This window comes from Macrosteles quadrilineatus, unplaced genomic scaffold (assembly GCF_028750875.1).
Source record: "Macrosteles quadrilineatus isolate MER2022 unplaced genomic scaffold, UCM_ALF_1.0 Scaffold_2__2_contigs__length_208266976, whole genome shotgun sequence".
NCBI classification, from domain to species: Eukaryota; Metazoa; Arthropoda; class Insecta; order Hemiptera; family Cicadellidae; genus Macrosteles; species Macrosteles quadrilineatus.
Genome location: NW_026542595.1, coordinates 75,638,238 through 75,665,995, shown reverse-complemented (window position 1 = coordinate 75,665,995; position 27,758 = coordinate 75,638,238). Strand labels below are relative to the sequence as shown.

Below are 27,758 nucleotides of genomic sequence, written 5' to 3'. Positions count from 1 at the left end.
TAAAGGTATACATTTTAAATGCTACAATTCAAAATTGGTGAATATCTCGCTACCGAGTGGAATAAATGTTATTCTTGATCTTAGTTTTATTTTAACACGTAAAACCATTTTCAAGAGTTTGGCTGATTTCTTATGGGACACTCTGTATAATTTTTTCTGTCTGCACTATAACTACATTATTGTGCTTATGACAAAGCAGTAATTTAAAATTTGGCAACTAAAAAGATAAACGAATAATTAATCTTTAGCCATATTGCAAATTTCTCGAGACAGTTTAAGCATATATTATATCCTCCAAGATATTAGAATGTATTCTCCAAATCTATATCTATTTTGTTTATGAACCTTTGCCAGTAGTTAAATGTACCACAGATTTCTATACACTCAACTGACCAAGTTATAAAGATGAATCACTACACTTACCTGCTACTTTATTCAGACTATGCAAGTCAGTAGCTTCAGAAACATCAGCTTCATCAGATAAGTCTATTAATAGATTGCTGAAAAAAGTAAATTCAGAACTATTATTTTTTTTACTCGAAAGATTATTTTTGGTTTGCCTAAAAGTATTAAATAAATTACACAATCATCTCCACCAAACATACAGACACAAGACCTAATATTTTCTCGAATAAATGGATTTTGATTTTTACAGTAAACCGTGAGATTACAGCCTTTAGAATTTGTTAGACCTTAAAAAAGATGAATTACTGGTAGTTAAATCTCACTTCAAAAATATAAATATTATATCAACAGTTTTTGCTGCTTATATTTTTGAAATAGCTTGTATGTATAGCTAAAATATACAGCATAAACTATAAGATAGCTGTGCCACATAGTTATAGTACAATACATAAAATGGATATTGTATATATTTGCCGCGATTACGGAAGACGATAATGATGTCCACTTGACCGCGAAAGACATTCAGGATTTTGCTGTGATAGTGGAAGAGGATATTAATATTTCCATGACTGTGCGAGATATTAATGATTTTGACGCTATCAGAAGACGATGACGACGTTTCTTTTTCCACGGAAGATATTTAGGATTTAATGTTAGACGATTTGATGTTAGGTAGTAGACAATAATGTTTCTGTGACCTATGAAGATATTCAGGATTTTGCCGCGATCATGGACCGATTATGACGCCTCGATGCCTCGGGAGATGCCGTGCCAAGTCCAAGTGCAAACTTAGTTGGAAATACCTGTGATAATGTTTTTAAAGACTATTGGGAGAGGGGGCCCAATAATCTTAGAAGGGGGTGAACAAACTTGTGGGGGGGGGCGGTTCCTTACGGCCCCACTGATTAGCTACCCATCTACCTTGTGTAAGAAAAGAGTTCCAGGTAAGTACCTGGAAAAGAACCCAATTCCCCCGCTGCAGCAAGTGTTCAGACTAAGCAAATTTCAATTGAATTGTCTGATTGGATTTCTACTAAAATATTTCCTCAAACAAGAAGGAAATTCATTTTGTTTCCCATTTAAATAACCGAGTACTTAGGTTTGCTGCTACGGTGTTTTAGTCCAAATGTAATGGTATGAAATAAATAAATTTGCTAAATTTGATCAATATATATCCATAAACGAGCAAACCACAACAGTTTTCTTTTTCTCCCTAAGAATAATATAGGAATCTTAAAATTTAATTTACAGTTTTATGGAATTTTTTCTGTAGCCTTTAATTTTACGTTTTTATATGTTTTTAAGATCTAAACAATTTTTGCATTGAAAATTGGGAATTTCTTTCATGTTTTAAGAGCAAAAATTTGAAATTTTTGGAACTTTCAAAACCACGTAATACCCTATTCCTATGATCCGATCTCGGTGGTTCTTGGACTCATTCAGCTTCATTCTGCCCTACACCTTCAAGCCAAATTTAATTGAAATCAGACCAGAATTACTTGAGTTATTGCGTTCACGGACACATATAATAATGGTAGTAAATCAAAAACAACTGAGCACCCTGAAATTAATATATTTTTTCATAAAATGATATGTTTTGGACTAAGTCCATTTTCAAACTTCAATAAATAAATACCAAATATTTAACTTTGTTTAAATAATATTTTTGTGTAATGATATGTGAATAGTTATCAGATGATTTTTAAAGAAATGGGATTTGGAAGTTTGTTAACTATTGATTATCTAATTGTATGATTTGGTCAAAATTGGAACATATAAAAATTTAAACAAATAGTGATTTTGCCTCTGGGGGCATCAAAATGAAAAAGTAAATCGGTCCCGAGACCAGGTCTTACTGTGCCACCTACGGTAATAGCTACTTCCTCTTCCTTTTACTAGGGAAATTTGCTAAAAAAAATCACAACCCAATACACTTGATAGGTATTTCGTCCCAACAACGCAAAAGAAATAATAGTTTCAACCTCCTTCTTCTGAAGAAGCTCCTTGTAGAAGCAAAAAATCAACAACCTTGCTAGTAAAATAATATTGTAAAGGCAGTTTTATTGGGAGCTCAAAAGGTTCAATAATTAAAATTCAAATAACGAGAGTGTAACTTTCCATCTATTGTTGTAACAGATTGTCCAAATACCTTACAGAATCTGAAGTTGTGTCTTTATTGTAGTTAGAGCCACATTGTCTGCATGTATGTTTCTCTTGTTTGATAAAGTTGTCTCTATATTTCCATATATAGTCACCCAGACAGCCGTACTCACAATATTCCACGATTACCATTAACTCTCCTGGAACCAATCAATAGGCAAAGAGAAATATATGTTTAAAAAAACAGGTACAACATCATAACCTGTAGTATGGTGAGTTTTATTGATGCAACGTAAAGTAGCATGTAAACCAACTCAAAATGCATTGTTAGGGTTTATTCATTTTAAAACTATAATATCCTTTGTATACAGGATACCGCACCAATACCAACCCCCAAATCTAAAAAAAAAAACACACATTAAGAATATCATTCTTAGAAATCAGTGGAGTCAGAAATCGCTCTCAGAATATGAAAATGAAGTAGGTCTGCACAACGTTATATAAACAATTCATTCAGCCGCACAGTCTTGCTCCCCCCCCCCCCCCCCACCACTCCAGACTGGCAGAAGCCACCTCAGCCCATACACTCACCATTATAAAACGCACCTTTTTAGTTGCCAGTTTCTTGAAATATATAGAAATTTTTTCCACAGACCTATGTTTGATGTAAACGCAATTGTTTTTTCACTGTGTGATGAGAATGTTAGGTCACAAAACAGCAAAAGAAAAAAGTATCGCGTTTACGTCAAACAGTCAAACATATATCTGCAGCAAAAACTGAACAAATTTATTCCATTCAAAAATGTGTGTAACATGTTTTTGTTTAATGATGAAATTGAAATGAGAAATATGTCAATGCTCATTAATTTTCAAGATGAGCTCGTTTGCATAGCTCAATCATGTCCTGATTGAAGTTCGTTTGCTACGCTTACTCAGCTTTAGGTTGGAGCTCGTTCGCTGAGCTCACTTGCCTTCGGGTTAGCTCGTTCGCTACGCTAACTCGCCTCCAGGTGGAAGTTTGTTCGCTACGCTCACTCACCTTTTGGTTGCAAGCTGTTGTCATAAATGTAAAAAAATAATAGTGCTGCACCCTGTTGGTAAACCTATTAACTCTTTAATGCTATTGAGCGTCACAGAATCAACTGTTAAGATTCTTTAATTCCATTTAAATATGAGTACTCATAAGGTTAACATGGGAAACTCGAGAGCCTCTTGGGTGGAGCCAAAAGCCCGACCAGAATAAAAACTGCTTAGTTTTCCTATTTAATGCCCAAAGAATCGGTGTACCGAATTTCAGCCTCCTAGGTAAATGGGAAGTGGGAGAATTAGTGATGAGTGAGTGAGTGAGTGAGTGAGTGAGTCAGTGAGGGCTTTGCCTTTTATAAGTATAGAAGATGATATGATGATTAGATTTAATGAGTGCTTATGTTTGCTGCTACGGGGAAGGTAAAAAGTGTTTTTTGACCATACAATAGTATAGGATAAAATAAATAAATTTGCCAAATTTTATCAATATATATCCAAAAACAAGTAAATGAATTTTGAATTTTCTCCGTAACCGTTAGGCATACAACAGCGCTTCAATATACTAAACTATTTTTATTTTAAGCTCAACAAAACGCTTTAGTAAGAAATTGCAAAATTTTTTGTTTTTAGGGTCAAAAATGGGAAAACCCAATTTTTACCCCATAAAACCCCCCATAAACCCCCGTTCACATGATCCGATTATGCTGGATTGCGAACGCGTTTGAAGAAACGTAGGTTTACACGTTTGTACCAAATTTAATCAAAATCGGATAATTTTTGCTCGAGTTATCGCGCTAACGGACACATATATTAAGTGAGTCGGTGGCTCAGTCGGTAGCGTCGCGGACTTCGGGCTCGAGGCAGTAGTGTCGTGGGTTCGGATCCTGGTCACTGCCGATAACATTTTATCAGTACAGTTCACCTTTGCACTGTACCGGCTCACTCCCTGCTTTGCTGTAAACGGTCCACGCACGGGCGCTTAGTCTATGTGGACGGGCAAATGCAAGGTTAAAAGAGGTCGCCAACCTCTTTAAAAAAAAAAAAAAAAAAAATATTTATATAGGCCTATATATACATACTAGCTGTACCCGCGGGCTTTGCCCCGTTTTACTTCATAAGTGAGCTCATTCGCATGGCTCAATCACGTCCTGGTTGAAGTTCGTTCGCTACGCTCACTCACCTTTAGGTTGGAGCTCGTTCGCTGCGCTCACTTGTCTTCAGGTTAGCTCGTTTGCTACGCTAACTCGCCTCCAGGTTGAAGTTCGTTCGCTACGCTCACTCACCTTTTGGTTGCAAATTAGATGTCTGTAGTCATAAATTTAAAAAAATAATAGTGTGCTGCACCCTGTTGGTAATCCTTGTAACTTAAATGCTAATTGGACATCATAGAACAGAACCAACTTGTTTAATTGAAACAGCTGTTAAGATTCATTAATTCCATTTAAATATGAGTACTCATAAGGTTAACATGGGAAACTCCAGAGCCACTGGGGCGGAGCCCGAGAGTCCGATCAGAATAAAAATAGCTTAGTTTTCCTATTTAATGCCTAAAGAATCAGTGTACCAAATTTCAGCTTCCTAGGTAAATGGGAAGTGGGAGAATTAGTGATGAGTGAGTCAGTGAGGGCTTTGCCTTTTATATATATAGATAAATATATATATATATATGTGTGTGAATTTGAACGGATGGTGTTTTTGGTCTCTAGGGACCTCAAAACAAAAAATTAAATCGTCACCGGGCCCAGGTCTTACCATATAGAGATCTATGGTCTTACCATGAGTACTACGGTATTAGCTTATTCCCTACATGGGAAATTCTCTAAAAAGAAGATGTATCATATACATAAGAGTTTATGTCTTGGTCACATTGAGTTTATAAAGAACATGTTAAATGATCTGACATATAACTTATTCTTACCGTCAGTGCAGGCTCCTAAGACATTCGCTACGTTGCGATGACTCCCTAGATATATCATCATCTTGAGTTCCAAGGCGAAAGCTTCGACCAATGTACGGTCCGAGTGACGTTTGACCTTTTTGACGGCAACTGTAGTTGCAACTCCTGATTCCACTATCCCGTAAGCTTTCGCCTTTAACACCACTCCAAACTCTCCAGATCCCAGCACAGTGCCACGTTCTAAAACATCGCTCATATCTCAACGTGCACTTATCAGAACTTAATCTAGAATGATGAAAAAGGGTGCTAGTGACTGGTGACCTTTTAAGAAACTAATTACGGTTGTATATGGCATTTTAAAAATAATTATTTGATTTACTTATGTCATAAATTACATGATATATGTTATAGTTTTTAAATAAATTTTTTTAGTTTACTGTATGTGTATTCGTGGGCACTACTCACTATTCACTACAGCATTATTCAACTTCAACTCAACTACAGCTCGTGACATCTAAGCTGGCACTTGGCCTAGCGCGGGCAGTGTTGGCAGGAGGAGGTTGGAGGTAGGAAAAAGTCCGGACTGCAAACATTTCCGCCGCCTCACGGGGTTGACTCCCCTTGTATTGTGTACGTGAGCGCCTTCATATGGGTTGCGAGGACAGTTGATGCAACCCGCATGAAGAGACATAATGTTTTTGAACTAGATACTAGTAGGCCTAGCGATCGGCCAAGTGCCAGCTTAGATGTCACGAGCTGTACTTGATGCCTAAACAGATTAACAGAACCATATTATACTGTAGTATCAAAAATATGTTAACTATTGCAACCATTGCAACTGTATTACTCTTTCACCATTTGAAAACTTAGACTATCAACAACCACAGATAGCCTAGAGGTAAGGTAAGAGGTTCATAAGTTGAAGGACCCAGGTTCGAGACCCATCTGGACCAAAAAAGTTTCTAGTTTTTTCAAAATTTGTTTTTATGAAATATTTAATCAACTGATAATTGTGCTTTTCATACCTACTAAATCTTTATTATTTTGTGTTTTTATGTTTAGGCCCCATGGGATGTTTGGAATTGATATTATATACATTTTTTAAATATTATTCTCCAAAATATATTATTGGGACATATTGTTTTAATATTCAATAGATTCAAAAACATATTTTTTATGTTTAATATATTTTAATATTATTATATAAAAGAGTCACTACGCACTTTTGATATACAAAATATATTTCAAATATAAAATTCATATGTATTTTTGCTACTAGGGAAATAATTTAACTGAAAAGATAGAATACAATTGAAGTAAACTCTCTTATAAAAAGCCTTCCAACCTTTCCTGTCAAGTTTACTAAAAACTGAGGTGATCTAAAGTTTTTTTTTATAATGACTATACGATTAACTGTTTTAATTTTTGTTTGCACATTTAAACTTATCTACCAGTGATGTAAGTATTTGCATATTATTTAAGTTTGTCATGGTTTTAATTTATTATTTTTGAGCCTTTTTATGTTTACTTTTTAAAACATAGCTGAATACCCCTACTCTATTGAATAAAGTTATTTCAATGTATTAATATTCCATTAACCTGTAAAATAGTTTGTGAGCGATACCACAAAAACCTACCTAGTTTCAGTTTACTTCGGGGAAAATTCCACTTGTTTCCATCATAAGGCAAAAGATGCACTTGCTCTGCTATATCAATTTCTGGATTGATTGATTCCTCATATTTTATGTTCGGATTCAACATTGCAAAATTTTCCTTCATCATCATCATTGCTCTCTGCAGCACAATTGTATGTTATATAGCAAACATATTAACACGCAAAAAACTTTATTTACTAGTATAGGATTATCCAAACCTTTAAACTTTGGATGACCATCACTAACCAACTACTCTTAATATGAGCGTAACAGTGCTTAAGAAATTACTATATTCTCCCTTGTCTATCCACAAACAAGAGTGAGGCTTCGGTTTAATCTAACAGCTCTTTATAGTAAAACTGTAGAATGTGGAAGGGTCATAAACATATATATGGGGATGTGCATTGTTGCTATTTAAAAAATCACTCTCACTACTTTATGAAAAAATCTTGGTTTCTTATTTTTGTACCAATCAACAACTTATATTCACTAGCCCTGCATTTTATCAATATAAGACAAAATGTATTCTCTGAACTTCAGCTCCAGTGGCTCAGTGGACAAGTTCATACAATGGTGTAGTCATGAATTTGTCCGCCCCCACTATACCACTGAAGTTCATGTGTACTACATGTACTAAAATGGGCCCCCACTGAAGTTCATGCACTACATGTACTAGCATGGGCCCCCACTATACCACTGAAGTTCGTGTACTACATGTACTAAAATGGGCCCCCACTGAAGTTCATGTACTACATGTACTAGCATGGGCCCCCACTATACCACTGAAGTTCATGTACTACATGTACTAAAATGGGCCCCCACTGAAGTTCATGTACTACATGTACTAGCATGGGTCCCCACTATACCACTGAAGTTCATGTACTACATGTACTAAAATGGGCCCCCACTGAAGTTCATGTACTACATGTACTAGCATGGGCCCCCACTATACCACTGAAGTTCGTGTACTACATGTACTAAAATGGGCCCCCACTATACCACTGAAGTTCATGTACTACATGTACTAACATGGGCCCCCACTATACCACTGAAGTTGATGTACTACATGTACTAAAATGGGCCCCCACTATACCACTGAAGTTTATGTACTACATGTACTAACATGGGCCCCCACTATACCACTGAAGTTGATGTACTACATGTACTAAAACGAAGTAAACTTTGATATGCATTACTTTGGTAGTAGAGCAGCTATTGTATGTAAGTCAAATGTTATAAGTCATTTAAGTTGTTGTACCAAGATATGTTAGGTATAGGCCTACAGATGAAAAATATATATTAATTTCTTCTTACCTGACTACGAACCCTAAGGATGTAAACCAATATTGCAACGAACAGTACAACAGCTATCAGTGGCGATAGGATCATTATCAAATATGCTCTTGGAATGAACATCGAGAACATGATGATTCCAGGTTCTAAAAAATCCAATAATGTTTACTAAACCTTGTTGTTACGATATAAATATTAATATCACAAAACTTAAAAAAAACTATAAGCAATAGGATAGTAGTTACAGTTATTAATGAAGTGTTTTGTATAGAACAGAATAATATGTTTCTAATTGTAATAATTAATATTGTAACTATTGTAACTTTTCAATTGAAACACAACGTTACTAATCGATCAATAAAGATTAATTTTATCATTTATGGGTTGGAAAAAATGGGAATGGTAGTTTACACAACGATCACATACAGGGCCGGTTCTAGGAATTTTTCAGAGTTAAGCGAACACCCGAATCAGCGCCACTTAGAACTCCCCCCCCCCCCCCAAACCATGAACATAACTTAACCGTATTTGTGAATTTTTTCCCAATAATTTTGGGAAGAATTTTTCAATAAGTTTAGGTTAGGAGAATACTTGCAATAAAAGGCTGTTTATTATTCACAGAAATTTAACATTTTTCCAACTTTACTCATCATACAAACTTTAGCAAAACCAAGGCCACACAAAAAAACAGGCTTTAATGCTCATCAAGCATGACGTCACGATAGAAGACGGCAATGACATAATGTTTGCCGTTTGTGATCAGCTGCTTGTGTTAATCTTTCCTTGGAAAATAAATAAATAAAATACCTAAATCATTGCCGTCTTCTATCGTGACTTCTTTGGGCTGAATGGGGTCGCCACCAGATGATTTAAACAAAAATCTACTCATTGATTTGGCTTGTTTTTTTTTTTATCTTCCTCTTCCAAATTTGCCTTACGCTTTCTATAATAAGTGCCAGACGGTTTCTTTTTTTCTGCCATTGTTTTCTTAGTATCGGCTCGCAAGATGTTTTGCTCATTCATTCAGTTTATACTTTCTTCTTATTTAATGCGCTAATTATAAATTAAACTTAAACCACCCGTAATCATATACTTATCAACAATCATGAATCATCAAAACAATGCCAATACGATACCGATACGGTATACGTATACAACTTTAAAAGAGTGCAATACAACGTAATACTCTGCTCTAGGATCAGAGCCAGAGGCAGAAGGGAGGGAAGGGAAGTTTCATGTTGTGTCAAGTGGCGGTGGGGCACACGGGAGGGACGATGGCTTAACATAGTGTCAGCCAGCGTTCGCCACTAGAACCGCTAAGTTGAAAAATTTAAATTAATTTTATATTTTTTAGTAATAAAATTAACTTTTTAATTATAAAATTAAACTGTCATAACCTAACCTAACCAACCAAACTTGCTGATAATATAAAAAAGATATAAGATAAAAATCAAATAAAGTAAAATCTTTGAAAAAAAGTCAGCCTCTCGACGGGTCTTGAAACTCGAGACCTCCTGATCACTAGTCCGATGCGCTATCAATTATGCCACGAACGCCACTGGAATCACATTGTCCCGTTACGGTATTCATATCGCCTAAAGAGAAGACATTATAGCCACTAGAGATATGACGTCACCACACCTTTAGCCATCGTCCCTCCCGTGTGCCCATCCGTGACAAGTGGCGCTGCGCGCTTGCTTATCTCGAGCATGAGCGAGTCGTGAAATAATGAAACCCACAGGCGCCGCGCTGTATACGCTGTACGCTGCCGACTGCCGAGCGTCAGCTCACTACAAATCGAAACTGCAAATGGCATTGAGTCCTTCAGTTGTAGTGCTGTACAAATATACACATTTTTCAAGTGCTGTTGGTACAAACAGAATAAATGCCTTTATTGTGGTGCTTTGAATACTTGAACTCTGAGCAAAAATATACAAAATTACGTTGTTAACGTAAAAAAAATTGTTCCGTTGGCGCCACGGCGCCACTTTTTCGTGGCGCCATATGCGGCCGCGTAGTTCGCGTATGGGTTAAACCGGCCCTGATCACATAGTCTTTAAGACACAAGTAGAAAATTTAAGATAGCAGCCCTGGTGAGTGCCTGTAAAACTTCTACGAGTGTCTTTAAGGCTGGTTAAGAGGAACTTTCTCCTCTTTCAATGAGCATAATTACTTATCCCCTGACCGGGTGGGTAGGGGTCACTGGAACTTTCTCCTCTATCAATGACCATAATTACTTATCCCCTGACCGGGTGGGTAGGGGTCACTGGAACTTTCTCCTCTATCAATGAGCATAATTACTTATCCCCTAACCGGGTGAGGAGAGGTCACTGGAACTTTCTCCTCTATCAATGAGCATAATTACTTATTCCCTGACCGGGTGGGGAGATGTCACTGGAACTTTCTCCTCTATCAATGAGCATAATTACTTATCCCCTGACCGGGTGGGTAGGGGTCACTGGAACTTTCTCCTCTATCAATGAGCATAATTACTTATCCCCTAACCGGGTGGGGAGAGGTCACTGGATCTTTCTCCTCTATCAATGAGCATAATTACTTATCCCCTAACCGGGTGGGGAGAGGTAACTGGAACTTTCTCCTCTATCAATGAGCATAATTACTTATCCCCTGACCGGGTGGGTAGGGGTCACTGGAACTTTCTCCTCTATCAATGAGCATAATTACTTATCCCCTAACCGGGTGGGTAGGGGTCACTGGAACTTTCTCCTCTATCAATGAGCATAATTACTTATCCCCTGACTGGGTGGGGAGAGGTCACTGGAACTTTCTCCTCTATCAATGAGCATAATTACTTATCCCCTAACCGGGTGGGGAGAGGTAACTGGAACTTTCTCCTCTATCAATGAGCATAATTACTTATCCCCTGACCGGGTGGGTAGGGGTCACTGGAACTTTCTCCTCTATCAATGAGCATAATTACTTATCCCCTGACCGGGTGGGGAGAGGTCACTGGATCTTTCTCCTCTATCAATGAGCATAATTACTTATCCCCTAACCGGGTGGGGAGAGGTAACTGGAACTTTCTCCTCTATCAATGAGCATAATTACTTATCCCCTGACCGGGTGGGTAGGGGTCACTGGAACTTTCTCCTCTATCAATGAGCATAATTAATTATCCCCTAACCGGGTGGGTAGGGGTCACTGGAACTTTCTCCTCTATCAATGAGCATAATTACTTATCCCCTGACCGGGTGGGGAGAGGTCACTGGAACTTTCTCCTCTATCAATGAGCATAATTACTTATCCCCTAACCGGGTGGGGAGAGGTAACTGGAACTTTCTCCCCTATCAATGAGCATAATTACTTATCCCCTGACCGGGTGGGTAGGGGTCACTGGAACTTTCTCCTCTATCAATGAGCATAATTACTTATCCCCTGACCGGGTGGGGAGAGGTCACTGGATCTTTCTCCTCTATCAATGAGCATAATTACTTATCCCGTGACCGGGTGGGGAGAGGTAACTGGAACTTTCTCCTCTATCAATGAGCATAATTACTTATCCCCTAACCGGGTGGGTAGGGGTCACTGGAACTTTCTCCTCTATCAATGAGCATAATTACTTATCCCCTAACCGGGTGGGTAGGGGTCACTGGAACTTTCTCCTCTATCAATGAGCATAATTACTTATCCCCTGATTGGGTGGGGAGAGGTCACTGGAACTTTCTCCTCTATCAATGAGCATTATTACTTATCCCCTGACCGGGTGGGTAGGGGTCACTGGAACTTTCTCCTCTATCAATGACCATAATTACTTATCCCCTGACCGGGTGGGTAGGGGTCACTGGAACTTTCTCCTCTATCAATGAGCATAATTACTTATCCCCTAACCGGGTGGGGAGAGGTCACTGGAACTTTCTCCTCTATCAATGAGCATAATTACTTATTCCCTGACCGGGTGGGGAGATGTCACTGGAACTTTCTCCTCTATCAATGAGCATAATTACTTATCCCCTGACCGGGTGGGTAGGGGTCACTGGAACTTTCTCCTCTATCAATGAGCATAATTACTTATCCCCTAACCGGGTGGGGAGAGGTCACTGGATCTTTCTCCTCTATCAATGAGCATAATTACTTATCCCCTAACCGGGTGGGGAGAGGTAACTGGAACTTTCTCCTCTATCAATGAGCATAATTACTTATCCCCTGACCAGGTGGGGAGAGGTCACTGGAACTTTCTCCTCTATCAATGAGCAGAATTACTTATCCCCTGACCGGGTGGGTAGGGGTCACTGGAATATTCTCCTCTATTAATGACCTTAGTTACACGTACGGATCCAACACCTGTCTAAGTATCTACTCAGCTACCAAGCTATTGTTTGAATAGGCTCGTCTATAAACAATTTTACCTGAGTTCTCAATGTTTATTATCAATTCGTCTGTTCCTCCTTTGTTAGTGGCTTCACACCTGTAACTTCCGTAGTCTTCCAAACCTACACTTTCGATCACTAGCCTCCAGTTATTATCCAGCAATCTAATGTTCTCATGTGTCTCCTTCGTAATCGTCTCGTCATTCTGTAAATACAAGAAGAAAACTCACATGTTATTCCAACACAACTGGTATGAGCTTTTGTCCAATATCTTAACAGTGTAGCAGTCACCTGCATAACCATTTTCGTATCTCCCTTTAACTAAATGATTATTACAACCTATTAAAAATTAAACATACGAGTCCTGTATGACGAGATAGGTAAAGGAATTATTTTGGTTCATTTAAGCTAACTAAGAAAAACTTGATTATCAACTAATTCGCTTGCCTGCAGGATTGATGTGGCAGGGGTTTCAGAGATATGTTATGAACTGTTTGATATTTTGGTAACCCTTTTTTAAATGCACCTTCTTAGTACGATGTTAGCAACAGAGCTGAGAAAAGCTTACCTTGTACCAGGAAATGATGGGAGTAGGGAATCCTTGGGCAATGCAAAGTAGTTCCACCAAAAATTGGCCTATGGGGACGATCAATTTGGTCACATCCTTAATGATCAAAGGCTTCTCCAAGTCTGCAAATAATAATAATTTTTGTATATTTTGAAGCCTAAATTACACAATGCAAAATATTTTTATTTTGTCAAATTTATAAATACAGTAATTTAGTTTTCCATCAGTATTTACTATAAATTTGTATTGTTATTTAGTAGATATACAGTATTTTAAAGCCTCAATCCACCATTACACCAGAATTTACATGGAAATGTTAAAACACCCCCGCCGCAGCAAACCTGCAGAATAAGCGGATTTCAACTTGTCTGATTACATTTTTACTAAAATATTTCCACAAATAAGACATATGTTTTCCCAATTTAAATAACATTACGTTTAACGAGTGCTTAGGTTTACGGAAGGTAAAACGTATTTTTTTACCATATGTCAATAGTATAGGATGAAATAAATAAACTTGCCAAATTTTATCAACATAATATATCCATAAACAAGTAAACTATACAATAAATTTAATTTTCTCCATAGGAATAACAGGAATTTTAAATTAAACTTTTTTTAGATTTTCTCTGTGACCGTTAGGGATACAACAGTACAACAATACAACAATCAATATACTAAATCATTTTCTTTTTTGAAAGTCTACAAAATGTTTTAGAAAGGAATTTCAAAATCTATTGTTTTTATTATAGGGTCAAAAATGGGAAAACCCCATTTTTACCCCATAAACCCCGATTATGCTGGTTCGCAAACTCGTTTAAATAAACGTAGGTTTAAATACGTTTGTACAAAATTTTTACAAAATCGGATCATTTTTGCTTGCTTGAGTTATCGCGAAATTTTGTTTCTCATAATTTCTTTACAAAATAACTGGATTCAAATTTAAAAACTGTATTACAACTTTTTTCTCATGGCAAAAATTGTGTTATTTCAGGTGTGTACTTTATTTTAGGAAACAGAAGTTACTGTAGGCTCGACTTTTACAGATCGAAGTGGGTTATTTATTTTTGTTTCATAAAGAAACTCATATTTGATTAAAGTACAGTAGACTCCCTCTTATCCGGACACCTTTTAACCGGACATCGGTTTAACCGGACTACACTCGGCGGAAATGACATCTCTTTAACCGGACAATTTTTATCAGCACACTGGTTTAACCGGACTAGATCGGCAGGAAGTGGGCAGTACTGAAACGACTGTTCTCCGGGAAATGTTTGAGACCAGTGATCACGTGTCTAAATACAATGCTCTCATAAATTTTTTAAAGTTGAATATCACAGTAAACAGTCCGTTTTAAAGAGTTTTTGGGGACATCGGTTTAACCGTAAAACCCGTTATCCGGACTGGCCTCGGTCCCGAGGAGTCCGGATAAGAGGGAGTCTACTGTATTAGCAATCATAATAGAGCTAGTAAATATAAAAGTTTCAGCTAAATGTTGGCCAAAATTCATTGTGATTATTAAATCATATAGCTAACTTGAACTTTCTTGCTAAAACTGTGTCACTTAAAAGTAAGAAAACTTAAGCCTTACCTCTAACATCTAAAGCAGTTTTGGTTTCACGAGTCTGGTTTCTTTCATTAAGTAACATAGCAGAGCATATGTACTCCCCAGAGTGATTTTTACTCGCTTCAGGTATGAGTATCTTGTTTACATATGAATATTTTGTTTCTTCTGTTATTTGTGTGTCTAAGAATATAAATCATGAGTTAATACATATTAATTTCACCATAATGACAATCTCAAGTTAAGTAAAGTAAGTTAAGTTAAGTGGTAAGTCTCAAATACAACCTGTAATTCAGATACATACGGATACTGTTGATATAATAATGATCTCAAAATATGATCTCAAATACGCACGAGTGAGTACTACGATCATCCGCAGTACTATCCTGATAATTAGACCAATTTGTATATACCAAGGCAAAAATGTGGTTCGGATTCCTCTATAAACTGTAGGTCCTTTAGTTGCCATTAGCTGTATGGGCTATTAATTAACAGCTGTGTCTAACGAATGTCGGCCTTAAGTCACTAACAAACTACAAGATCGTGCCACTGAAATGAAATGAAATGAAATTTCAGTGGAAATGAAATGAAATGAAATGAAATAATATTTTATTTCCCATAAATTATATACATATAATTACATTGTATTTTTTTTTACTTAAATATAATACAGCAAACATTACTAACTGGATAACAAAAGAAAAATTATATTCTGTAGAAATAAAACGAAAAATGTGCAAAAAAAAATACCTTCTATAACAAAGGAAAAAGTCTACATAGGCAGGGCCTGTGCGTAGACTCGAGTTGCGAAAAAGGTTAATTTAGATGGGAGGTAGAAAAATGTATAGGAAAACAAAAAATAATTCGTATAATTCTAAATTTTAAAAAAATTTTCTTGCTTGAAACTGAATGTTTAGTTTTCTTCTGTGAATTAAATTGACGATAAAAAACTCTTTGTACAAAACTGAGAAAATTTATAAAAATCTGGTGAAGATTGGAGAGGAGAGGTGGAGTGTGGTGTGTTGGTCAGTCAGTGAAGGTGTTGTATCAGTGATTGTGTAGGGTCAACGGTCAGGTCCGCCCAACGCGATAACGGCCTCGGTGTCCTCTGCACTCAATCCTACAAGCCACGCTACTACATGCTTCTTAAATAGAGAGAGAGAGGGTGAATTTAAAATGTTGACATTTTGATATCTGTTACACATGTTACGATAAATAATTTGGGTTAAGTGAAAGCAATTCGTATGTGAAAATGATTTTAAAGTTTGTGGAACATTTATACCAACATTTCGAGAAAAGCGCGTATTGTGGGGATGAGTAATTTTTATAAAAATATTATCAAAGTTTTTGTACATGTGAACTAAAATAAATTTTAAAAATAACTGTCTGACTGTCAAAACTCCCGTTTCTACAAAAAGGTCGTCAGTTGAATATCTAAAGTGTTTTTTAAAAGCAACTTTAAGTATTGTTTTCTGTACAACAAAAACAGGTTGCAAGATAGTTTTGTAAGCACCACCAAAAGCTATAATTCACTCATCCTACACTCATCTCCATTCATACTTGGCTTAAAATACCTACTTTGTATGGTCGCCATTTAATAAGAAAGTATTAAAGTAAAGTATTAAGTATTAAAGTATCCAGAATTTTTTGAATTATAATTTATTTTATAACATTTTATAATTCCTCGAACTATAACAGTATTATATATACAGTAAGTTATATTTTACTGTATATATACAGGTTACAAAAAAGGTTAACTACCAAACACCTTAAACTACCTGTCTGTAGAAAACGTGTGTACTGTTAAAAATGTTGCTATACCAAAGCGAAGTAAAAAGTTATATTACTTTTATTTTGTGTATATTGTTTTGAGATGGGGACGCCACACTATATGTGCATATTTTTAGCCCACATATGAGTGAAAGATGAGTGTAGAGTGGAGTGTGATGCCTTGTGAAGCTTTCTTTGTTACAGTACTGACTAAGACCAGTTGTTTCATTGGTCAGGACCATTTATTAAAAGAGGACAGCTTCCAGTTTCAAACCATCAACAAGCTACACACTTATTTTCTCAAGATTGAACTGGCGACCTTTTGGCCAGGCGCACACAGGCGATTTTGAGTTGCGCAACAGTTGCCCGACTATCGGGGGACTGTTGCGCAACTCTCTCGGAGACTCTGAAGTCTAGCGACAGTTGAGCTGGAGTGCGCACACAGGCAACTTTTTAGTCGCGGATCTAGTCTTGAGACGTGTTGGAAATACATTCGTTACAGTGTTCCGAATGGATTTCAATGATACAGCCGTAGTATGTGCTTTGTTGCTGAAGTTTCGCGCGCGAAAGAAAAAGAGAAGATACTGGGTTCATCCCATATATATAGTGAGCGACTTGTGAAAGGACAGAGTCAATGACTTTAAATATAGTCGGCCTCTTCTCAACTTCATCAACTAATTGTTCGACATCCTCACCACGCACACTCATACTTGCAATTTTCTAAAATCTTCACACAACAAGAGAGCAAACACTAGTGACAGTTCTGGCCACGAGTAGTTGAATTCCTGGGGTGAGACTGAGCGACACAGCAACTATTTAGTTGCATGTGTGCGCATCTACACTTGTTTCAATGGATACCAAACCTGGAGCGACAGTCCCGCAACAATTCAGTCGCAGAGCAGTCGCTGGCAAATTGGGTCCGGGAACATCGGTTGCAACAGTTGCGCGACTGTCCCCAGACTGTTTCCTTCGTGTGCGCACTCCAATTTAAAACAATGTTGAACATTTTAGTCGGGCAACTGTTGCGCGACTCAAAATCGCCTGTGTGCGCCTGGCCTTTGATTACTTGCTGCCACTGAGCTACCCATTTATGTTTACAGTGGCAGTCCCAGGTGGGGATGGGAGGGATATATCCCCCCCAAATATTTTATATTTTATTAGCACAATAAATACTATTAGCTTGAGGATATTTTAGAGGTCAACTGTGTATAAAAATAAGTTTTAGGCTTTAAAATTCCACATTTTTTTTAAATCCACCTTTTTCTGGATTCCCCCCCCCAGGCCCCCGGTGCCCCCCCCCCCCCTCACGAAATAAAATCCTGGGTCCGCCACTGTAAGTTTATATAACTGAACTAATTTTTATTTAGCTGTTACCCGTCAGCTTCGCCCGGCATATGTTTCAGTTATATTATATTAACCAGGTGAAATTGTGACTTCACTACAGCCTAACATAAATTTTATGTTAATTTCCGTATAGTAACAGTTATTAAATCCAGGATTAAATCCATGCTTATATAGCATAATCACCTAAATCGATTGGTCACAAAAAGGCTGGAAAAAAAATCTATTTCCGCCCTACAGCCCTTGAAAGGGCCTATGTTATCACCAATACCTTTTTGTAGCTGCAGTTAATAAAAACAACTTATACAGGTTATTTTTATTTTTTAATTTAATCCGAGTAATGCTCAGTCTCCTGCTACCTACTACAAGTAAAAACTTTAAAATATTACCAAAAAAATATTTTCAATCCTGTGGTGTTGTGTAAGGAGACTAATAGATTCCTAACTAGACAATCTCATTCAAATATCCCTTTAACAGGATACTTTAATTTATTTCACGTGTTCAATCACCTACAAAATCTAATGAATTAAACAACATCCTGTTTTAAGAGGTTTAAATACTTTTGCTTAACTTTTAAACTCCTAACTACTAGAAAAACAGATCAGAAACCTATAATGGCAGAAACTACATCATTCTCCTTGAATCTCCAATCAGGGTATGTAGTGTAAATGTATTTGGAAGCACTACATCTCAAAACGACCCTGTCACCCACAGCTACCTCATCAGGTACATCAATGGACATGCCGTCTTCTACATCTTCATCTGTCAACATATACAGTATGGTAACAAATACAACACAATGTGACACTATTGTTCACCTTGCAATGTTACATGTCATTTATAGCCTATTCAATTCATTCATTCATTGTGATTATAATTCTACTTCTTTTATTGTACCAAAATTCGCCATTCGCCATATAGCCTATTTAAATAAATTGTCAGAAAATTTATAGTAAATTTAAATTATATTATCCTTTAATCACCCCTCAGAAACCATCATCACATTTTAAAATATATTGTATATATTCAACAAATATTATTGTTAATAAACCCTGTAACCTGTAATTAAGTCCATAGTTGCAATAAAACTTTCATCCAAAATTATTAATATAGTAAAAATTAATTCTAAAACCCCAACATTAATCCAAAAGCCTGATTATTACGGTAGTGCATGTGCAAGTAATGAAGAAAGAAGACAGTTGGCTTCAACAATTAACTTTGAACATCTTGTATGGAATCAAAAAATTCCTTCTTCTCTATTTGGACATGGCAGCTTCAGCATTTTAAATTCAGTGAGGGTATAATCCCTAACATTTAAATAAAGTCAAAGTGATGAAAATTATTTAACACTAACAACAGAAGGGTTAGCCTTTATATATATTTTATTTTTCTATTTTAAATTTGTACTGCCACATCAAGATTTGTATTAATTTGACACTGTTACTAACTGAAGAACCAACCTGGTGAGAACTCTCCATTTTGTGACTATTAGGCTTATATCCTACTTCAAGAAATTTCTTAACCAAGACATATTTTATTTTCAATCCAATCAAACTTAATTACAAATAAAAAAAACTATATCTCTCTATACCATCAAGAATATTCAAATTAGAAAAACAATTTGAACTAAATTCAACCTTTGTTAATTGCCTATTCAATTAATTGTTGGACGATTTACTTTACCCATCCAAGCCTTAGTGCAATATAAATTAATTATTCCTATTTCTTGTAATCATTGGCATATATTATTAAATATCTAAGTAAATTAAAATAATTAAAGATCTTTTGAGTCAGCCGAGTTCCCCTCCCTGAGAAGATTTATGTAAGTAATTTAAACTTAAAAACTCATTGTTCTATTTTTTTACTGATGGAGTTCAACATACCACTTTTTTTAATTCCCCCTTTTTCTGGATTCCCCCAGACCCCCCGGTGCCCCCCCCCCCCCCCCGAAATTAAATCCTGGGTCCGCCACTGTATGTTTATATAACTGAACTCATTTTTATTTAGCTGTTGCCTGTCTGCTGTTGCCGTTGCCGTTGTGTCTCAGTTTTTATTTTATTCTGAGGAGTTTACACCCTAACTCAATTAGGGTACATTTTAATTACCAATAATTTATTTTATTGGGTTTCTAATATCAATGTTAGAGAGCTTGTTAAGCTCTCTAGCTCACGTGTACAATTCACAGTGTGTTTAAGTAAGTCTATTATTAAATAAATTTGTTTTGTAAAACCCTTCAGATTAGTCATTTTTGTCTTTTGTATATTTAATTTAGGCCTAGTTTAATTCAATAGGTAGATTAACTTAGATAATTTCAGTAAAGGTACAAACCTGAATAAAGGAACAAGTTTTATTAGTACAAATTTCAAAGGCACTATGGTACAAATTTTGTAAAACACATTGAACCAATTGGGTAGTGATAAATCATTATACAGTAATCACATAAAACGCATACTGTTTTCTTTCTACAGCTACATCATCAGGTACATCAATGGACATGCCTTCTTCTTTTTTTTACATAATTTTTACATCATTAGGGCTGCAAAATCATCTGCCCACTTACCTTCTTAAAACATGAATGCATATTAAATACACAATCAGTATCCATAGCATTGCAAGAGAATTGTTTGTTACGTTGTCGCCGCTGCCTAACAACTATTTATTATTATTACAACTTCGTCTCAAACTTAAAACTAAACCTCGTTTTCGGCTCTAGGTATGAAATATACTATTGCAAAACTGCTAAAAACATGGTGAAGAAGTAATTAATTAAAGTCTTAAGCTAATTAGATTTTACCAAGTTTTACAAAGCTATTGCTGGAATATTTTTCCGTTTGTTGACTTTTATAGTAGTGTAGTGTATACAATAATAATGTACCATAATGTTGCCATTTTTACGATATTTAGATTTCTGTTATAAAGAGTTGGCAATATGTTTTGCATTTGTGTCCTGACTACGATATGACGTCACAGTCGCCTGATCGCAGTCAGGACACAAATGCAAAACATATTGCCAACTCTTTATAACAGAAATCTAAATATCGTAAAAATGGCAACATTATGGTACATTATTATTGTATACACTACATTTCCTCCCCTTTAAGTTTAAAATATTTTTTTCTTAAAATACGCAATATTTATCAACACATCAAACCAATTAAATAATAATCATTAAATAACCTAAAACAAAAAACACTTTTTCATAAAACAATATTGTATGATTCAATCAAATAATACAAAACAATAAACATTAAAACAAAACAACCTTGATAAAATTGGAAACAAAACACAGAAATAAATATTTACAAATTCAACCTTTCAGGAGGTTTTATTTCTCTGGCAGATCGCCTCAATGGCGATGCTTGTTTGGGTCGATCAGCTGATCGTACAGGTGATGTAAAGGTCACGTCCGGTGGAGTAAGCGATGAGCGCGTACTACTACGTTTACTACGTCCTGGAGTACGAGGTGTACTCGGCATTTCCGGTCTCATGGGTGAAGCCCGACCAGCTGACTGAGCATTGTTACCAACATCCTGGTCAAACATGTGTTCAGCTGGAGGCAACACTACCTCTCTAGTAATGTCATTCTGTTGATCATTCAAATTTACCTTAGTGTTTAACCCGACCAGCTGGTCAATATGGCGCTTCCATACAATACCTGAGTCTAATTTTACTAAATAAGATACAGGACTTAACATTTTAATCACTACACCTTGTGTCCATTTATTTCTTCCCCTGTAATCACGAACTAAAACAGGCTGTCCTATTGACAGTTCTCTAGTTTGACTTCCCCCTTTGTTTACAATTTGTTTGTTTTGGTTTGACAAAACCGTTTTACTAACAGAAGGACGTATCAAATCTAATGTAGTTCGCAATACTCTACCGAACATTAGTTTGGCTGGAGTTTCATTGGTTGTATTATGTACTGCATTTCGATATGCCAACAAAAATCTACTTAAAGCTAAGTCTGGATTTTGATTTGAAAACAAAGCCCCTCTTATTCTTTTCTTTACTGTTTTTACAGCATTTTCCGCCTGGCCATTACTAGCGGGAAAGTAAGGTGGTGTCAGCGTATGCCTAACCCCATTAGCTTTAAGAAACTTGCTAAATTCACAGGATGTAAAAGGAGGGCCATTGTCTGTGACACACTGTTCCGGAATTCCAAACCTTGCAAACATAGGTCTCAATTTATTTATGACTACTTTGGCAGATGTGGAACTGACCTCCTCTACTTCTATCCATTTACTATAAGCATCAACTACAACCATATACAACTTTGAATTAATAGGGCCTAAAAAATCTATGTGTAATCGTTGCCACGCTGACTTTGGGTATTCCCATACATGTAAATATGACCTTGACGGGCTTTGACGTTCCATGAGACATTGCGAGCAACTATTGGCAAGTTCTTCTATGTCTTTATCTATTGAAGGCCACCATAGATAAGAACGGGCTAGAGCCTTCATTTTGACTATCCCTAAATGTCCACAATGTAATTCTTGTAACAGTCCCCTTTTATACATTTTTGGAATGACAACCCGATAACCCCACATTAATATGCCATGCTCAATAGTTAGTTCGCTCCGCCTTATGAAATAAGGTCGTAATTCTTCGTTTACCTCATTAGGCCAGCCGTACAAGACATAGCCAAATACCTTACTTAACTCGGTGTCTTTTTGTGTTTCCCTCTTAATATCAACAAAACTAATTGGAATATCTCCCTCCGCTAAAAATTGCAAATAGGTTCCTACATAAGGATTTTCCTCATACTGATCGTTAACATGTTTGGCTTGCAAAGGTAAGCGAGATAAACAATCTGCAGAAGCATTTCCCTGAGAGGAAACATATTGTATGTCAAAATCATAGCTGGCTAAAAATAAAGCATACCTCTGTAATCTGCTAGCGGCAAAAGCCGGAAGTCCCTTTTTAGGGCCAAAAATTGACAACAATGGTTTGTGGTCTGTTACTAGTGTGAATTTTGTACCAAACAAATACTGATTAAATCTTTTAACAGCAAACACAATAGCTAAAGCTTCTTTGTCTATTACAGAGTAGTTTGATTCGGCTTTAGACAATGTCCTTGACGCAAAACAAATAGGTTTTTCAGATCCATCTGATTGCATTTGACTTAACACACTTCCGACCCCGTAGGCAGAACTATCAGTAGCTAACCTCAAGGGTAAATTTGGGTCATAATGCGCCAAAATAGGAGCTATGGGAATATTGTATACACTACAAGTAGCAGGTGTTAAGTTTACCTGTAACAAGTATCTCCATTACTTTACTTGCACATCCCAGACTGTTACAAGCCTTACACTCCAGACTAACTGGATCATCTCCTAGTATATCCATCCTGTACTTGAACAAAGTACGGATATCAGTTTCTTGCAGTCGTATTTGATTTTCCTGGAAGCAAAAATGCTGTGAGTGTTGTCAAAAAGCTTAGAGAAAGTATTATTGTCGGTTGCTGTTAAAGTGTGATTTATGCAACAATAATTTGAATAGGATATAATGATGTTAACCCGGCATAAACAAAATGAGATATGTACAGTAATATTCCTCAGCTAATATTTTGTCTAACTGTTAAAACAACATAGTTAATAGTTATGAGAAAAAGAGTATGTGAAAATTAAGTGTTTTACTTTACGCTCTATTGGAATTTCAGAAAAACATGGATCTAATGCATTTACTGTAAAACTATTTCAGTTACTGTGGGTGACTTAAAGATATTGTTTTTGTATACGAGGGCCGTTTTTTAAGTAAGGGCAGTTTGTTTGTATTTCAAAATTCGTCGTTTAAGCCGCAACAAGGTTCTCGTCGCTTACTGGCATCATTTGTGAAAAGAATGACAACATTTGCAGCTCTCTAGCTCAAGTGTTCAATTCACAGTGTGTTTATCATTTTTTTATTATGAATCTCCTGCCGCGTGCAAGATGAGGTCACTGATACAAATTTTATTTCAAGAAACATATTCCGTGTCGACATTCTTCGCCAGATGACTGACGTTTCTGGCCCTAATGCAATGAGTGAGAGTGAAGTGAGGATATGGGCAAGGGAGTTTATAAATAGCTGTGAAATGTTCATTTTGGAAGGAATTGTGTTTTTGTTGGGTACCCAAACTTATCACAGTAAATCACAAAGGGAGATAATTTTATTTAATCATTTCAAAAATACACAGCGGATTTTACACCTCAGTTACAGAGCTGCAAATGGTGTCTTCTGTTCACAAATGTTGCCAGTAAGCGGAGAGGAGCTTCATTACGATACACGCGAACTACGAAGCTGTACGAAAAAACTGCCCTTACTAAAAAACTACCCTCATAAAAATATATTAATCAGGAAATTATTGCCGTTGTTAGAAAAAATATTTCTTATTAAAGGAACTGGAAACTTTTTTCTCTGTTTTATTGGGACTTACCTAACTGAGTGGATATCAAGAGTCAAAGACACATTTGGACTACAGTATTTGCATTTTCCCTAGAACATTGATTGACAAAGAATAATTAAATAAAGTGATTTTACTTATCTTCATTCAACCAAGGGACTTGCCTGTGTAGAGTTGCTGCAGGAAGGGTAATCTGGGCAGGATGTGGAGTTACAAGACATGTTGGGACTAGGCAGAGCCTGCACGTCCCAGTCTATAGTGAGTGATGAGTTGACCATGTAGAACACTACAGACTTTTCTTTGTTGTGATGCAAGCTAGGAGCCCCTGTCAATAATATCACTGGATCATTATCATAAGGGGATTTTTTTCCTCCCACGTCAATTTCTCAAGTAACAGAGACTAAAACGTAACAACAGTTTGCCACTTATATTTTTCATCTTTAATGCCATTCGAAATAATTGTGTGGAAATTTATTCCAAAGCAAAAAGATGTTTGGGCTTCAAAAGAAAACTGTTAGAAACCAAAGTAGCTCCCAAGAAGTCTAAAAAACCATCTTCTATATGAGTGGCCATAATTATATAACATAATAATGTTTTACCTGAAGATACTAGGTTAACCAGCAGAGTTCTTTAAACTGTCCTTTTGTAAGCGTTATTATACATTTAGTTAGTTAAAAAGATTTGAAGAAGAAAATGAGTTTAGTGAATTACATTTACCTTCAATCAGTACGGTGAAATCAACAGTCCTTGATGAAGCGGAGTTGTTCACTTCCAAGTAGTAAGTTCCAGTATTGTTTATTGTCGGTTGATGTATGGTCAGGTTGGCTAATGAAGGGTTGTTTTTAACTTCTACGTTTTCAACTGTTCCACTGATACGACTCTTGTTATGATCATACCTTAAAAAGATTTTAAAAGGGTATTTCAAGTAATCCCGTATCATGGGAAGGGGGGGGGGTGAAACACCTACTTTTTATTTAATTTTGTTACACTTTTCAAAGAGAGTTTAATTGGAATAGTGCAATGTGTGCTACAGAATAAAGAACTAATAACTAAACTACTACTAATAACTAATAACTAAAGAAGACTAAAGAATATATATCAATCATTAAAATACACCAATTGGTTTCTGAACAGGTTAACTTTAAACCTGGAAACTGTTTCAAGTAAAAATGGCTTATGGTAATTTACGGAAAAATCTGAGTACTGTTGTTGAACCCCATAAAAAAATAGTTAAAAACTCAAAATATTATTAAACATGTTACCTTCCAAGTGACTCACACACACGTGAATCTCAAGTTATGGGACAGCCATCAGTGAACAGATAAATTACTAACAAATAAACATTTGTCACGATAGGATAGGAAACATACGAGTGATAGTCTATATGTATATTTATAGCTCTATTATTACTTAATATGAAATTAACACTTACCTTGACACGTTTTCATGTTTGTAATTATATTTTGAAAAAGATGGAAACAAGTAATATATTCCACGTACCACTGAATAGTTGTTGGAGGTCGAGCTATGATATCGACCAAAATTTGGATTACATTAACATTCTTAAATGTCTTGTTGCCTCCACTAGTGTAACCTCTTATGTCCAAAGTTATTGGGATCAATCCTGTGAGGAGGCAGAGGAGCAATATAACATCTTCTTAAATACCGGAGTACCGGGAAAATTCAAAGCTATAATTATTTAGATAATTTATTACTGGAGAACTAGATCACATGCTCTGTGCTCATCTGTCTTAAATTCTAAAAAGACTCCAGGACTGCAGTATCAACCAAACTACACTCTGGGAACTCACAATATACCCTCTAAATCATTTGAAACTTAGTTAGTCGGATGCTTCAAAACCTCTTCTATGGGCAGACAAATTTACACATTTTCCTGGACACCCCCACGGTGTTCCATCCCTCCAAATTTTCTCTCTAATGAACCCTTGGCTGAGACAGACATTAACATTGTCATACACAAGCTAAGATATCGAGGAGGACAGTCCCTTATTGATTCGCTGTATCTGCTGACATTAACACTGACATCGGAATATGAGCGCAAGGTGTAGTTAACATGACCGTGAAACCAGACATATCTAGTGAATAGCTTTCAATCAAGCTTTTGAATCTCTAATGCTGATCATAGGACAGGAATACGAAAAGTTTAATTGTTTGCCTTCAGATTGTGTCAGAATTATTCCTGTTGGACACCTAATGTATTGAAAACATTTTCAGTGATAAAAAAATCTCTTTTTGTATTGTAACAAGTGTAACATCTATATATTAATACGCAAGCATGTTTCTTCAAAACCTTTTTTCTCAGCTCGTGTGCATCGCAGGGAAAATCTAGGCATACTGTTGGAAAGATATTTTCCTGCAGATGTGCAGAATTCCTTTATAAATTAAAATAGGCTAAAAAATAAGCACAAAAAATGAATTAAAAATTTTGAAAAATTAACATGGATCTTATGGGTTGCCATGCTGGTGACGAAATATAAACAGAAAATCAAAACAAATGGAAGAAACTCCAATCACATGTTTTATTTACAGTGTAGGGTGAAAATAAAAAAGTCTGTATATTACATATTTTTGGTCGAGTTTCGACCACTGGACGACCTCTAGTATTTATTAAAGGACAATATATTTAAGAAAATCTTATAGTTTTCAGGTTCTTGAAGATAGTCGATATGCGCTTGGTGTACATTTCCATCATGAGGAGCACAACTCATAAATTTACATAATTCCAAGACTGCCGTTGTGGTGATTAAAGGCTGTAATGTCACGGCATCGATGGATCGACTCAATCCGGCATACTTTTGGACAGAATACCAGAACGATATTTAAATTTGGTTGGAGGAACATCCGTGTTCCGCGCACACGGTCCCGCACTGAGCTCTTGCGCTGTGGCACTGTCCGTCAACCAAATGTAGATAAACGAATTATTGTAAATTAATTTGAAGTAGTTATTTGTGTAACTAGTGAACAAAGAGGCACTTTGCTGCACACGAGAGCAACATTTACGTTTAGAATGATCTCGAGTGAAGCAAAGGCCTTTTGCACTCGTGTTACATATTATATTTTTCCTACAGTCACTATAAAGCCTATAAATAATTAGTCTTTCAAACACTATACAACACGTTTTTAGGTTCAGCTGGCAACAAAAATAGGTGCCCTAGAGAAAGTAGTCCCCGGTCCGTATTACTCCGCTATTTTTTCCTCGACAAGCAATGTGCTCCGTGACTTGAGAAAATAGTTCCGTATATTTGTTTAATTTGCAGTGGTGTCTGTGCCTAAAAAAAATGCTTTAAAGGTATTTTCTTGTTTATTAAGATCATAGGAATGTTTTAAAAACGTTTAAAAGAAAAGTCCAGAAAGTTCAGAAATACCGAAAAGAGAACATAAACTATTAACAGGAAATGACAGGTTAAA

At 36.3% G+C, this 27,758-nt stretch overlaps 1 protein-coding gene across 1 annotated transcript in view; it reads right to left on the bottom strand.

The window, feature by feature from the left end:
• Positions 1 to 27,758, bottom strand: part of LOC128984438 (vascular endothelial growth factor receptor 1-like) — an 82,182-nt gene that overhangs the window by 11,784 nt on the left and 42,640 nt on the right. Inside the window, exons 11-23 of the mRNA XM_054403758.1 lie at positions 25,830 to 25,953; positions 25,047 to 25,225; positions 24,494 to 24,654; positions 23,203 to 23,350; positions 18,557 to 18,709; positions 14,864 to 15,019; positions 13,273 to 13,394; positions 12,744 to 12,909; positions 8,398 to 8,522; positions 7,066 to 7,222; positions 5,450 to 5,668; positions 2,555 to 2,705; positions 424 to 500 (exon numbers count right to left, since the gene is read on the bottom strand). Of these exons, the coding sequence (XP_054259733.1) occupies positions 424 to 500; positions 2,555 to 2,705; positions 5,450 to 5,668; positions 7,066 to 7,222; positions 8,398 to 8,522; positions 12,744 to 12,909; positions 13,273 to 13,394; positions 14,864 to 15,019; positions 18,557 to 18,709; positions 23,203 to 23,350; positions 24,494 to 24,654; positions 25,047 to 25,225; positions 25,830 to 25,953 (1,938 nt within the window). The remainder of the gene's footprint in view (positions 1 to 423; positions 501 to 2,554; positions 2,706 to 5,449; positions 5,669 to 7,065; positions 7,223 to 8,397; positions 8,523 to 12,743; positions 12,910 to 13,272; positions 13,395 to 14,863; positions 15,020 to 18,556; positions 18,710 to 23,202; positions 23,351 to 24,493; positions 24,655 to 25,046; positions 25,226 to 25,829; positions 25,954 to 27,758) is intronic.